The sequence below is a fragment of the Chaetodon trifascialis genome, chromosome 6 (assembly GCF_039877785.1).
Source record: "Chaetodon trifascialis isolate fChaTrf1 chromosome 6, fChaTrf1.hap1, whole genome shotgun sequence".
Taxonomy (NCBI): domain Eukaryota; kingdom Metazoa; phylum Chordata; class Actinopteri; order Chaetodontiformes; family Chaetodontidae; genus Chaetodon; species Chaetodon trifascialis.
Window position 1 is genome coordinate 25,307,022 of NC_092061.1, and position 14,906 is coordinate 25,321,927.

A 14,906-nucleotide genomic window follows, 5' to 3' on the forward strand; every position below is an offset into this window, starting at 1 on the left:
ACACCACCACCCGTACTATTTAATGCCAGTGCAGCCCATATCCCTGTCTGTCTGCAAGGGCACTGGGAGAGTGTCCTGCCAGGGGAGTGGAATGCTGATGTGTGAGCCAGTAGGGAGAGGGTGAGTTAATTGTGGAAAGAATCTCCCCAGTGATGTTCCCAACATGGCCAGCCACATGGTGGAGAGAGAGAGAGAGAGAGAGAGAGAGAGAGAGAGAGAGAGAGAGAGAGAGAGAGAGAATATAACCGTGACAGGGAAGAAGAGACAAAGAGGAAATGTATACGGGGGTAAAGACAGTTTCGCTCTAGGGTGGGACCCCAAACAGGTGTTGGTCCTGTATTAAAATTCAGACACCGGTTGTTGTTATCCACATCATGCATGGTTCCCTTTTTTTGAGCACTCGATTTTGTAAAATTGATTAAAAGCAATAAAAGCACATAAAAATATTGCAGTCTATTTATGTAGAATTAAATGTCACTGTAGATGTATTCTTCATTAGTTGAGCCTTGGTTTATGCTGGTAGGCAGCCACAATGACGTTTCCAGTGAAACCGGTGGCTGTAAGAGGGCTTAAGTGGTAGACTACCTAAGACTAAAGCGCTGCTCTGGTTGTGTAAGTCAAAAAGTGAAGCTCATCCACTGCTGAGTATTGCAGTTGACCTGGTAGCTCAGTAACTTGGTCATTTGATCTAATGTTTTCTCCTCAGGTGGTGTTGAACATACTTTACTCTTAATAGTTGTATGGTACCATCTGTACTTATTGAAGACATTGCTTGGCTGGTTTTTGAAATGCCCATTGCCTGGTGTGACTCAGATTCATGTCACATTTGATGTGAGTGGAATTGTCGCCATGTGTTAAATCCCATCCTCTGTGTGTGAAATAAAATCAGATATGTGACGTATATAGAGGCAGTATAGGGAGAATAAACTGAGGCCTGGCTATTTAGCTTGTGAGGGTAATGCATTCACTGATAATTAGAGCAATCTGAAGTGCACTTCATGATTCATCCAGCCACAGTCGCCATTCATCTCTACCCAGCCGCATCTTTGTAATTCAATCCCCTTCTATTGTGTTGATTTTGAAACAATAGTGAACATATTCTAGACCCTGGCTCGTATCACTGTCCAAAACATTATCCTCGGTGGGTAGGACGGTAGATAGTAGTGTCTTTGTTTCTTGAGTCGTTTGTTGTCATGCCAGACAGTGTGGGTGTTGATGCAGTGCAGCAGTGGCCCAATATGTGAGTGTGGTTTTGAAGAGTTCATCAAACATTAATGCTAATTAGGCCAGGCAGTCTCTAATAAGAAGCCAGTGTCAGGGCGGTGGCAGCTTATTATTTTTAACAAAACATTTTTCTTCATCGGGTAATGTGTCGGAAAAATGAGTGGCTCACTTCGCTTTGTCTGCACTGTTGTTTTCTTTCGCCGCACAGCGTTGTCTGTTTGAGTAATGCTGTTCACTGGCAGCCACAGATTCATTTGTATCTGTATTTGAACAGACTGGTCCAGCCTCAATTGTACAGGCAAACCGCCCAGAATTTATTATTATTGTTGTTATTATTATTCGAGGGCAGGGGATCATTCCTGTTAAGTTGGTTGGAAGGAGCGTTCAGTTCTTTGGCATTGAGACCTGCTATTATTGTCCAGCACGGGTAATTACTGGCAGCCTCTGGGCAAATGCTCGTAAATTTGGTAAGCATGGCTGTTGCCTGAGATGTTTCACAGTCTGGTTATCTCATGCCCATTATGTATCCTTTTCAGTGTCATCATGTTTTCACAGAGTCTGCTGTGTTCGTACTGGAGCCTTCCTTCACTTTGACAAGGCTTTTAAGTAAACATCCCCTGAATCTGGAAGCCCTTGCTAATAGAGGCTTTACCTAATCTGTTCTTAAGGCTCTACCTCAGCTTACAGCTCTCTTCACAGCCATGCCTTGTAGGCCTGGGAGCACTTACTGTTTATTTATACCACACTGGTGGATGCATGACAGCTTGTTCTCGGCATAGACTAGCCAAGCTGGAACTGTGCTCTAGCTTTTCCATTGCAGGCCAGGCTATAGTCTGTGGCCTAACTAATGTCAATTACCTGCTGCTCCTGCACAGAGTCAGACACCACCTGCAGTGCCATACAAGCGGCGATGATTTACTGCACCAGTAATACATTTAACAGGGTGTGTCAAATATTTCTTGAAAAAACTACAAACACATCAGTGGGCCAGCTTCTAAATTAATATGTTCCTCAAGTCCAGGATGAGACACAGTCCTCAGTGAGAAATACATTGGGTACCTCTGCACTCAGGCACTGCATCACTGATTAGCAAATGCACCCACACAGTAAAAACTCATTAACGCTTTTTTCAAATTACACTCTGATTTCCTATGTGTGGGTGTGACAACATTCACAGAATGCCCCTCTCACTCCTCTTCTTCTTCATTGCCTGCGGCGCAGCTTATCACATAAGTAGTGCTTATTTCCACAAGCTGATATATGTATTTATGTCGCATTTGATGGCACGGGGTGTCTTGTGCACTGACCTGTGGATGGATTTGATCATATCAGGAGTCCAGGATGAAACCATCAGTACATGTGTATACTGTGGCAGGGTTTTCTGTGGTTTTCATGCTCTCTTTTTTTAGCTGTGCAAAAGCAATCATTTCTAACTGTCATACTATTTCTGCATGTAATGTCTCTGCATGCCTTATAGACAGTGTTGAAAAACATACCTTACTAGCTTTACACAGTGCTTATTTGATGCCATAATGTATTTGATTTGTGCCTGGCCTGTTATAAGGCATACCAGCTTGTAATCCCCTTTACCTAACAAGCCCTGGAAGTGAGAGAGCTTGGATCACACTTTACTATTGTTTTGAACAAGTGCAGCTTAGTCGGCAACTGTCTCCTCCGGGAGTTTTATGAACTGGTGAAGCTGCTGCCAGTGTTAAAGTACTAATCAGAGTGGACAGCTTTGTGCAGTTGAATTTTAACTTGTTTGATAGTGATAGTTATACCACGTTTCATACATTAACGGGCTGAGTTTGTACTAAAAGGCAATGTTTTCCTTTAGGAAATATCACTCTGTATCTGATGTCTTTACTTCACCACTGTCCCGCTGCTGAATCCTCTCTTTGATGGTGATAAATTTTGCAGTTTTAGATGTAGATGTCAGACACTTGACTGTTTTGATCACGACGCTCTCAGGTCTCACCCTAGAAAGCATTGACCTTTTGTGATAACGGTAAAAGGATTGTGTAGGTGGTATCGAGCAGATTACAGGGGGAGGGTGGGTCGAGGGAGATGCAGGGTTCTTAGTGGCTGTCTTGCGCATCTCTTGCATTCCATTATCATGTAGGTGTATCATGAGGGCACCCCTCCTCCTGCGCCAGTATCTTCATCTTGGCTCAGTCGTTGCAAATGTCATCCCTCTTGATTACAACTTGAGCAAAGGCAATCTGGAATACAGAACATTTCTTCTGCTCCACGTTTCTTTCAGGGGTTATATCTTCTGGTATATTACTGGTATGAAATTGTTAACTTTTCTGGCATAAATGCATTTCATCTAATTGTCTTGTGAATATATTTTCAATTTGAATAAGCTATTTACCAACTGAACCTCTCAACAAGCATAATAATCTCAGATTTGTAAATAGCTCCAACTTATTTATTCGATTTTGTTCTCCAACAGCTGTGCCATACCCTCCACAACACAAGCTGACTGTAAAAGAGCTTTTTGAAGATGGCAAGCCCAATGCTGAGCTGCTCCGTAACCACCTTGTCAAAGAGGGCAGGGTGGAAGAGGACGTGGCTCTAAAGATCATCAATGATGGAGCCAACATTCTCCGCCAAGAGAAGTGCATGCTGGAAGTGGAGGCGCCTATAACAGGTAGGCCAGCAGATGCTCGCTACGAGCCCACAACAGACCATCTTGCCGGCAGGCCTGGACATCTTCTGACTTTCAGGTCTGGGTTTGCAGGTTGACATAGTAGCAAAGAGGGAGACCATCCGTCAACTGGAAGTCCAGGGCTGAAACTCAGTGGTATATTTAACCAGTCACAGAATCACTGTCAGTGCTAGCTGTGCTGTTTTGCTGACAGTGTATGAGATCACCCGTACAGGCTTGTCCACTATAGATTCTTCCAGTGCTCCCACGTTAAGTTTTTTGAAACTAACTAACTCACTATTGAACGCAGAATACATTAGTTATTCCAAGAAAGCATAGTACACACAGCACAAACCGAGGCATTATTATGTCACTGCAACTCAAACACTCTCTGTATTCTGTAGCTTGAGCATGCCACCATCACCTCTCTTTGCTGTTGTCATGTGGTGGACAGAAGAGATGGCACTTGAAGTACAGCCTTTATTTTTATTTATTATTTTGTATCATTAAAACCTGAGCAAATGCAAAAAACATCACACTGTGAATACTTTGACAGTTGATGGGATTTTTGCTGGGGTCTGTGCCAAACAAGCATGTTCCCTTAACGTCTGGAGAATAGGATTTGTAGGCTGGGGCATCTCTGTAACACACAATGCTTCATTTATACTGGCACGTTGTGACACATATTTCCCTTTGTCCAAAAACTGAAGCACTTGCGTACTCGCTATTTTGTGTCTTTTTTTAGAATATTGTTTAAAACATCATGGTCATACTAGGATGTAATTATGTTATATTATACTTTTGGCTCATCATTACTGATTCAAATCCTGATTTTACAGGAACAGTCATATTTCGGCTATAATGGAATGGAAAACTGTACAAATGTACAGAATGCTTTGAAGCCGCTAGTTATTAATAAATATAGAGGCTTCTTTTTGTTTTATCCAGACAGAGAAAACTTTATTCTAAAATATCAGAATGCCTTGTATTAGTTGTCACATACATGAGAAATGAGCTGTATTATGTTTGTCTTTTGACAGTGTGCGGTGATGTCCATGGCCAATTCTTTGACCTTATGAAGCTGTTTGAAGTGGGAGGATCACCCAGTAACACACGGTATCTCTTCCTCGGTGACTACGTAGATCGAGGATACTTCAGTATTGAGGTGAGTTGTTATTTCCCCACATTGTATTAATTAGAAATGATTCATTGTACATTTAAAAAAGGTTTGGGTTATATTGTGAAGAAGGCAGCTAGCGTTCTGTGTTCTGTTGTCAGTGAATACATTACAGAGTAACAAAATTACAAACTAGGTGTTCAGGTTGGTTCACAGATGATTTGAGATGTGTGGGGCTGAACAGGAATCCATCACTCTTAACACTTCAGCACAAACACAAACGCTGTGTTTAAGTTTGTACTCATGCCATGCATCGCTGGAAAGCTAAGATTCCCGTGATTCCATTGATGCAAACTATTTCAAGATAGAATCAAAACAGAAGTTTCAATCAACAGCAACAACAAGCAAACAACTGATTATAAAATTGAGTCTCATAGTAATCCAATGATCAATAGCACTCAATGTAAGCAGACCAACAAGAAGGTCTGGTATCATTGGCAAAGGTCCAGGTGATCCAATCCAGTAAGATATTTAGTCCAAAATGCTGCAATAATCCATATGACGTACAAACTATTTAATTGGATAAATATAGTAAATGGCCTTTTTTGACATATCATTAGAAAAACATTTAAAATATTCATTTTCTGTGATAATATTATGCATTTTTATTCTGCTTCATGCAGTGGACCTATTGTGTTTACCAGCTAATAAGGCCCTGGTATAGGTATCTGCAGGCATCTATCTGCAAACAAATATTCAGGCTGAAAATAAAAACCTTCTAGTTCAGTATGTTTATACTTCTGTTACTCAATGCCAGTAGCACCGACACTGATTCTGTTACATTTCAGAAGAGACCAAAAACTTCCAAATACTCAAAATGGTTGAGGAACAGCTTTCAAGTTACTTTGGGTCTGCCTTGGATAGATGTTTTAGGCTCATTTTACTGGAATATTCTAAGTCACTGTCTTTTTAGCCTTTGCTTTGGAAGACTCATTATTTGTAAGATAGGCTCTATTGTGAGGCTGTAACATTTCACAATATATCATTTCATTTAATTCATTTTATCTATGTTGTCTCATGTTCTCAATATTCATAATATAACAGAAATTGACTCTTTAGACTGTGTGTCTGAGCAGACTGTCAGTAGACAGGAGGGGTAGAGCCAGGGGAGACAGTCCACAAGTTAATTGATTACAGATGGCATCGTTCTCTTGGATGGATCCAAAAATAAAAATAAAAAATGCTAAAATGGGCTGCTAAATATACTTAAGCAGCTGTTAATATACGTGGGCCTGGGAAACACTTGCTCATTGAATATTGAGTGTTTCGTGTATTGTTAGAGTCCTTCAGTCTTGGTGTGTAATGGGTTAATAAGATGTCTTTATCTTAAGCTCCTTAGTTTGACTTTTGCTGCAGGTTTAAACAGTTCTTCTGTCATAGAGTCGCATCATAATGTAACCTGACCTCCTGGTGTGGTGTTGGTTTGTGAAACTCTGCTGCTTGTAGAATCTGCAGAATCTGTAACCAAACTGTTGGTAGTTGTGTTGCATTGTGGGTAATGTCTGCACCAAGTTTTGACAAGAAGAATGCTAGGAATAAAAAAAAAGAATGTCTGGTTCGGCTGCATCGATCTTGATCGTTTTTGTTTTTACACTGTCCATTGAATGTCACATCAGTGGAGTACTCTCTTAAGTTACATGAGTTTTTTTTGATAGATAGTCCAGATTCATCTGTTGTGGTTTAATTCATTATTCATTAATAATGTTAAGGATGTGTAATGTCAATGTTGCACTGCCTACAGGAACATTTGCAAGGAGAAGCAAAAGATAAAGGATGTTTTATAAGCAGGCTGGATGTAAGAGTCAACAAAGTAGTGTGCTAACTTTGTGACCACCCTGTGGGGGATTTTGATGGGCGCTGGATAGAACACTGAGGTGGGTGAAATGTCACAGATGAAATGGCATAGGGAACGATGGGCTGTGAGCCGATTTCAGGTTTGAATCCACTGAAGACCTCAAATATTGGCACTGAGATATATCTCCCCATGTATAGAAGAGAGACACTTACAGAACTCCCAACCCCAAAGAATGAATGAATGACACTGCTTGAAAAGCAGTTCAGCTTGTGTGAGCCACGGCACTTATTATGCCACATTTCAACTAGCGCGACTCGACTCTCCTCTACCCTGTTGTTTTGTGTTTCCATTAGGGATAGTACCTGGTACCTGATACTATTTTTAGTACCTGCTCTGGTGAGGTTCCAAGCGAGTAGAAGTGATACTATATGTGTGACGTCAACAGCCTGTCGGCCACTGATTGGCCGGAGAGTGTCGTCACTGGTCTGCGACGTCCAACACCGGAAAAACAATCCCGCAGCTCGTAGCATCTCATCTTCGGCGTCACACTGCTGAATGAATTCCCAAACTCGCCTGTACTTTTCCAGAGTGTTCTGCCTTGCAGCCCGAAGCCTTTTCTGAGTTTCTTCTCTTGCTTTGTGTCAGACAAGAAGCCACAAACCAAGCAGTGAATAATAATAGTAATAATAATCATAATACATTTTATTTATAGGAGCCTTTCTTGACACTCAAGGTCACCTTACACCATCAATCATAAAAACAGACACAATATTAAAAGAAACAATAAAGATAAAATGCAAAATACAAATAGAATACAACATCGCCTCGATGTCCTCCATTGTTTGTCGGCTCTGTTTGCGTCGCGTACAAATTGACGTCATGGCAGTTTCGCGCAGCCGTGGTATGATGACCCCGCCTACGTTGAGGAGGTACTATGAAGTACTCAATTGTAATGGAAACTCAACCAAACCAAGTAGAGTAGAGTAGAACCGAGTCGAGTAGAGCTGGAACTGTGTAATGGAAATGCGCCATAAGTGTCACTTCAGAGCTCCTCCACTCTGCAGATGAAGCACAGGTGTGATCAGAGAGGAGTGCCTAGAGTATACATACTGCTGCCAATACTCCATTGTGTTGGTCTGTGTGTGTGTCTGTGTGTATACATATTTGTATGTGCGTGTGTGTGTGTTTCAAGCAAGATTACTTTTTATTTCCATCTTTGCCAGTTTCAAAATAACAAAAATGGAAAAGGGCCTGAAGCAAAGGTTTGGGCATCCTGCATGATCAGTATTTAGCACCACCCCTTTTGGCAAGTATCACAGCTTGTTTTTCGTAGCCAGCTAACAGTCTTTAAATTCTTGTCTGGGGGATTTTCTCCTATTCTTTCTTGCACAAAGCTTCTAGTTCTGTGAGATTTTTGGGCCGTTGTGCATGCACTGTTTCTTTGAGGTCTATCCATAGATTTTGGATTATTTTTACGTTAGGGGACTGCGAGGGCCATGACACATCCTTCAGCTTGTGCCTCTCGAGGTTGTTCACTGTGTATTTTGGTGTGTTTAGGCTCATTGTCGTTATCCTGTAGTAGAAGCAATCCTGTTTTCATCCTCAGCATTTTTACAGACAGTGTGTGTGCAGAATTTGCTGGTATTTAATTGAATCCATTGTTCCCTCGATCAGTGAAATGGTCCCTGTGCCACTGGCTGCAACACAAGCCCAAAACACGATCAGTCCACCCCCATGACAGATGGAGAGATGTTCTTTTCATGAAATTCTGCACCTTTTTTTTCCAAACATACCTTTGTTCATTGTGGCCCAAAAGTTCTTTTTTAACTTCATCAGTCCAAAGAACTTGTTTCCAGGTCGGGCTTGTTTAAGTGTTCCTTTGCAAACTTCTGACACTGAATGTTGTGCACCACCACTCTATAGTGTGCTAAATCTTCATGAATGCTTGCAGTCAAAAGCAGGATTTGACTTTCCCTTCTAGCAATCCAATGAGCAGTTCTCTCAGAAAGGTTTCCTGGTCTTCCAGACCTCAACTTGGTATCCACCATTCCTGTTAACTGTAATCACATTATGAACTCAGGAAATGGCTACCTGAAGATGTTTTGCTATCTTTTTATAGCTTTGTGGGAATCAATTAGCTTGATTTTCAGAGTGCTAGGCAGCTGCTTAGAGGAGGCCATGGCTCCTGATTGTTGGGACAATATTTGAAGAGTCAGAGTATTTCTGAAGTATTAAAATTTGCATCACCTGGCCTTTCCTAACAATGATTGTGAACAAGCTGCAGCACTATCAAACTGATTAAGGTCAGAGACCATGGTAAAGGTTATCTGAGAGCTCAAATGCACCGTATACTGTGTATCTCTCTCTCTCTCTCTCTCTCTCTCTCTCTCTCTCTCTCTCTCTCTCTCTCTCTCTCTCTCTCTCTATATATATATATATATATATATATATATATATATATATATATATATATATAACACACACACATTTGTGTGCGTGTGTTCATATATGACTAGAACATGGTATCGTATGTATGGAATGTATGGTGAATTCTCTCTGCATATCAAAGGAAGCAGCTTGGCTTGTCACCACCAAACAAAACAATAGAGCCTAAAATCCACAGATGCTGCTTGCTCTCACTAGCAGGACTGAAAATTCTCTACTTTTTAAGGGGAGGCCAAAGAGCTCAATTCAGGAACACACAAGACAGATATAGGAAAATGGATTTCTGGATGGGGTTGCCTTGGTAACATAAAGAGTCACTGTAGCCTTTTGACGTAGCATCTTACCTTTGCCGGCCAGTAATTTGCCAAAGTCTAAATTCAGTGCGTGTGAGCAATCTATTTCATTCTCGAAGCCATTCTTTATCTACTTAAATTCTGACTGATCCAAGAGGATGTGTCCATGGACTATAAAGGGTGTGTTCAGACCAAACATGAAGTAATGTTCCGCCTCATGAAGTAAAGTGCATTTACCATCCAGTCAGCAGTCAACATGGATAGAGAGACCAATTACAAAAACCTGACAGTGGAGGTCTACACCTTCATGGCTCGCTGCTGCAGACATGCTGAGAAGAGTGACGATAAATCCACATTTTAATCCCGAAAATCTAAAAGCAACACTCTGCAAAGCCCTGCAGAGTTTTCCCTCAAGTTGAGTATTTCCAACTCACGTGAATTTCTTGTATTCGTGTTGCATAATTCACATCATATGTGTCGCCCAATGCGAATGACACGAATTGACTTTGTATGTAATTACACCGTTGGAAAAACTTGCCTCACATTTGGTCTGAGCACTGCTTTACTCTCCTTGCCCCAGCCTAGGCGCGATACACACCGAAGAGTGTGTCTGAGTTAGAGGTGAAGGTCGCCAGCACTCATGTCTGCCACACAAAGCTTTGTGCCACTTCCTTTGTCTGGCTCCCTCAGTCTAGGCTCGAACACAGAGTGGCTGGCTAAAAGAGAGCACAGGCTCTCATTAAAAGCCATGTCAGCCTCTAGTCACACCAAGCCGTGTCCCTTTCTCCACCTCCGCACGAGACATGGGGTCACACTGACAGCCTCCCTACACATTTACCTAAACTTCACACTCCACTAGTTCTCCTGACAGTGGAAGTAAATACACAACCTTTTTTTCACATTGTCAGTAATATGAATACACTCCTGCAGACTCTGGTTACCTTGGCATCTTGTTCCAGCGACTTAATAGCAGGCCATGGTTGGTGCATGTTAAAAGAGTGGGCTGAGAGTGGCAAGTGGCAGCTATTGAGCGGTGCCTTGTCTGAGCGCTGAAGAGAAGACAAGTTCATTTGGATTTTAAATGCTGGCCTGCTTTTCATAGAGCTTTTGTGAATTCAAATCTCTAATATGGCGACAGGAAATCATCCAGTTGCTTCTTAGATGAGGCGAGTTTGCAAAGGAAAAACACATTTTTCTGTGGCAGGCCAGGGATAATTGTATGTGTGTTTGAAGCATATCACAGGAATTCATTTGCTTCCATTTTTTTAAATCTCCTGCGGATAATACAAAGCATACCTGGCAGTTAAGCTAGCTCGCCTTGATCAAGGTCATTGTCAGACTAAAGCACAGACAAATAAAGCAGAGACAAGTGTGTGGGAGTATGTTTTTTTATTATTTAAGAAGTTCTTGTAAGTGCAGTTATGTAAAAGGAGTGTGAACAGTGCAGCCCTGTAACAGCTTGGAGCAGAGTGTCTTGGTGGGCCACTCTGCGAGAGTCCAGTTAACACCTTTAAATGAGTCTTGAGCTCTGTGGTCGTTCTGCTGCAGATGAATGCGTCCACGCTGGAATGTGTCTGCTTAACTCAACACATGAGCCAATGTTTTTCCCCGCCTGCAGATCTTGCTGTGATTGCCTACATTCCGTCCTCCTTGTGCTGAGATGTAATTCGACATTAGACCATCAGACAAACTTGAGATTGATGTGTGATAGCGGCAAAACATTTAGTTGATTAATAGATAAGTCGATTGACAGAAAACTTACATTATTTTGATAATCAGTCATTTCCGTCTCTTTTTTTTTTATGTCATTGTGAACTGAATTTGTGAAATTGAATTTTAAGGATGTCACCTTGGGCTATTTTTGACAATGAAGCAACCAATTCATCAGCAAGATAACAGATTAATCACTAATATTCGATTGTTAGTTGCAGTGTGTGATATGGAAGAAGTAAGTGAGGCAAGGATTGTCACATTATTTTAGGTTCCAGAGATTCTGAGATGTGGTCAAACGGGAAACTGAAAACTGACTATACAAGCATTCTCAGAGTTAAAATTTTCAAGGTCTGTGCATAATCATCAATGCACATCTTTGACTTTTCCTTCTTCTCCCCTCCTGCCACATTTTCTCTCTCACTGTCTGTCCTCTCAGTGTGTTCTCTACCTCTGGTCACTCAAGATCAACCACCCCACCACACTCTTCCTCCTGCGTGGGAACCACGAGTGCCGGCACCTCACAGAGTACTTCACCTTCAAACAGGAATGTAAGTGCAGTGCTTCTCTCAACTATATGAAGGAAAGTCTAATGTGCACCAATGCTCGTTGTACTACTTCAGAGTGGCGTGTATCAGTCAGGTTTCAGATTTCAGACAAAGCCTGGATATGATACTCGCAGGATTGTTCTTGCAGTCACTATTAAAGGTTAATTGATCTTTCTTTTATTTCTACACACACAAGGTACAAATGAGGAGTTTAAAAAGTTGCATTGCTATTTTCCTCCCAAAGAAGAAGTGTATGAGGGACTGATTCCCCTTGATAAAATGACTAGCTTCCCTTAAGTAGGACATGTTTGTCACCCAGTGTCTGTAGAATCAGGAAGTCCTGTCACAAGATGTGGCAGTTTATCAGCCCGACAGACTCCACAGAGGAGATGGAGCCTTTTCCTTTTCATGCTGCAGACGATGAGCTGCTGGAGCATGGAGAGCAACCAGGCATGCTGCTGATGCTTCTCAGACAGTCAAACACACACACACTGATTTTATTCTGTGACAGAGGAGTGCGTGAATTTGTCTGTCTGTATGTGAGCACATGCACGAGTGTCCGTGAGTGTGTGGAGCAGGTGTGGAGGCACTATTATGCAGACTCAAACAAAGACATTTTGGCAGACAGCAAAGACAACCTTGCCAGCTGCAAATAGATTTCACTCACTGCATTTCCCACCACTCCCACCCACATACACACACACACACACACACACACACACACACACACACACACACACACACACACACACACACACACACACACACACACACACACACACACACACACACACACTCAAACTGTGTCACCTCTCAGTTGTTTAGGTGGTGGTCTCTGGGGGCAGGGTGTAGTCTTCCAGAATTCAATCTTTTTTCTTTTCATAATGAAAGCAGTTTGCGATCTGGATGAGCAAATAAAGCAGTGGGGTGGGAAAACAAATCAATTCTTAGATGAAGCAAAGTCACCTGTGGTGGGAGGAGAGAAGAGTCTAATAAGCTTGTTGATGTTGTTTAAACATTGCTGAACTGAATCATTTCACCACTGTGGTATCACATTGGATCCTATTGTAGATTTGTCCATGAGATGAAGTGTTGAAGTTGAAGATGATTGCAAGTGTGACCACAGCAGAGAAATTTGAGTACTGCCCCTTTGACCATGACCTGTCTCGGGACAGGGGTTACCTATAGGACACATGATTTTAGAGCAAAAAACACTTCCAAACAGGTGTTTTTGGAGCGTTCCACATCTTTCCCAGTCTTTTGTTGCTCCTGTCCCAACTTGTTTGAAACGTATTGCTGCATCAAATGAAGTTGAATGAAAGAATGAAGTTGATGAGTTCAAACATTAAATATATTGTCTTTGTGCTGTTTTCAATTAGTATATATCAACAAGTAATCACTTTCTGTTTTATTTCTAAATTTATGTGTTACACAGAATCTGGCTTGTATCTAGTCCTGGAGTAGCCTACACAACAGTGTACTGCAACACAAAAAAATAAGAGACTACATAAATAATTGCATAATTACAAAAAGAAAACTGATATTAATGATCAAAGAAAACTGAATTTAAAAAGGACAGGTGACAAAAGTAAATTCAAAATTCCCTCAGGCCACAAGATAAAACGATGCTCATTTCAAGTCCAAAGCTTGAATCTACAGACATTTCTTGATGACCTGAATGCAGCACTCGCTTGGTGCTCGCGCATTGACGTGTTCAGTCTTTACCACCCACCTTGAACTGTCCTGCCTGTGTTCTGGCTGCTCCTGCCCTATAAGGAGTCTGCTTCCTCCTGCCCTAATCTGACCCGCAGTGTTGTGCAAGCGACACTGCAGAAACTGCCTGGAAACGATCATCAGTCCTTCTGCTGGCAGAGGAGCTGTGCTACGTCTCCACAACACCTCTGACTGACCTTAATATCGCCTGAATGAGCAGACGCAACAGAATGTCGGCCATTTGTGGCTATATTTTCCAAAAGAATTATAATTCTGAGAATTATTCTGATGTGGGAGAGCTACAAAAATGAACCGTGTTTTGTGTTGTTGCCACGTGTTTGCTGCAGGTAAAATTAAATACTCTGAACGGGTGTATGACGCCTGTATGGAGGCCTTTGACTGCCTGCCCCTTGCTGCCCTGCTCAACCAACAGTTCCTGTGTGTGCATGGCGGACTCTCACCTGAAATCAACTGCCTAGATGACATAAGGAAAGTAAGTGATCAACCACTGACCCAGGAAATTATGGTGAATCTCAAAAGTGAATTCATACTGTATATAAGCAGTCATTTTCTCTACTAAATGTGTGTCTGTGTTTTGGGCTCAACAGTTAGACAGGTTTAAAGAGCCTCCAGCATTTGGGCCAATGTGTGACCTGATTTGGGCTGACCCCGGTGAGGACTATGGCAGTGAAAAGACATCTGAACACTTCAACCACAACTCCGTCAGAGGCTGCTCTTACTTTTTCAGGTACTAGATAAAACTGTTGCCTTCATCAAACTTTCCGAACGCAAACAAATACACCACTTCATTGTAATATAAACAATACATTCTTTCAAACTGTGCAATGATTTTTGACCAATCAGACAAATACAAAAATAATGAAAATGATGAGAAAATAGGAAATAGGCTGCCTCACACAGGTCAGAGGATGTGGCTTCATTTTTTTGTAGGTCAAACAGCTTTTTGAGGCACTTTCAAAAATGGCCCTCTCAAAACAGGTTAATGGATAAAAACAGCATGTTCAAAATAGGTTAACACATTAACTGTGACTTTTACAAAATAGGTTAACTGATGCAAACAGCTTGATCAGAGTATATTCAATGAAAATAGGTTCAGAAGTGGTCAACAGGCACACATCTTCATAGCACACACAATGGCTTATTTGGAATTCCGTATGTCAGCAGATACAAACTGCTTATTCAGAAAGAGCAGACAGATATTTATGTGTAATGAAACAGAATACCAGCTGCACTGGCAAGCATGTCAACATGTTTATACCAGGAGGCATTTTTTGCTGCTGTCTTTATAAACATTAAACAGTATGTGTTGCCAAACTTACTATGATTCAGG

The 14,906-nt window shown here is 41.6% G+C and overlaps 1 protein-coding gene across 5 annotated transcripts in view; it reads left to right on the plus strand.

Moving 5' to 3' along the window:
* Positions 1 to 14,906, plus strand: part of ppp3cca (protein phosphatase 3, catalytic subunit, gamma isozyme, a) — a 28,612-nt gene that overhangs the window by 1,472 nt on the left and 12,234 nt on the right. For all 5 annotated transcript variants that reach the window (XM_070963589.1, XM_070963591.1, XM_070963592.1 and 2 more), the window contains 5 exons: positions 3,680 to 3,877; positions 4,915 to 5,039; positions 11,734 to 11,845; positions 13,903 to 14,048; positions 14,164 to 14,303. In XM_070963589.1, coding sequence (XP_070819690.1) covers positions 3,680 to 3,877; positions 4,915 to 5,039; positions 11,734 to 11,845; positions 13,903 to 14,048; positions 14,164 to 14,303 — 721 coding nt within the window. The remainder of the gene's footprint in view (positions 1 to 3,679; positions 3,878 to 4,914; positions 5,040 to 11,733; positions 11,846 to 13,902; positions 14,049 to 14,163; positions 14,304 to 14,906) is intronic.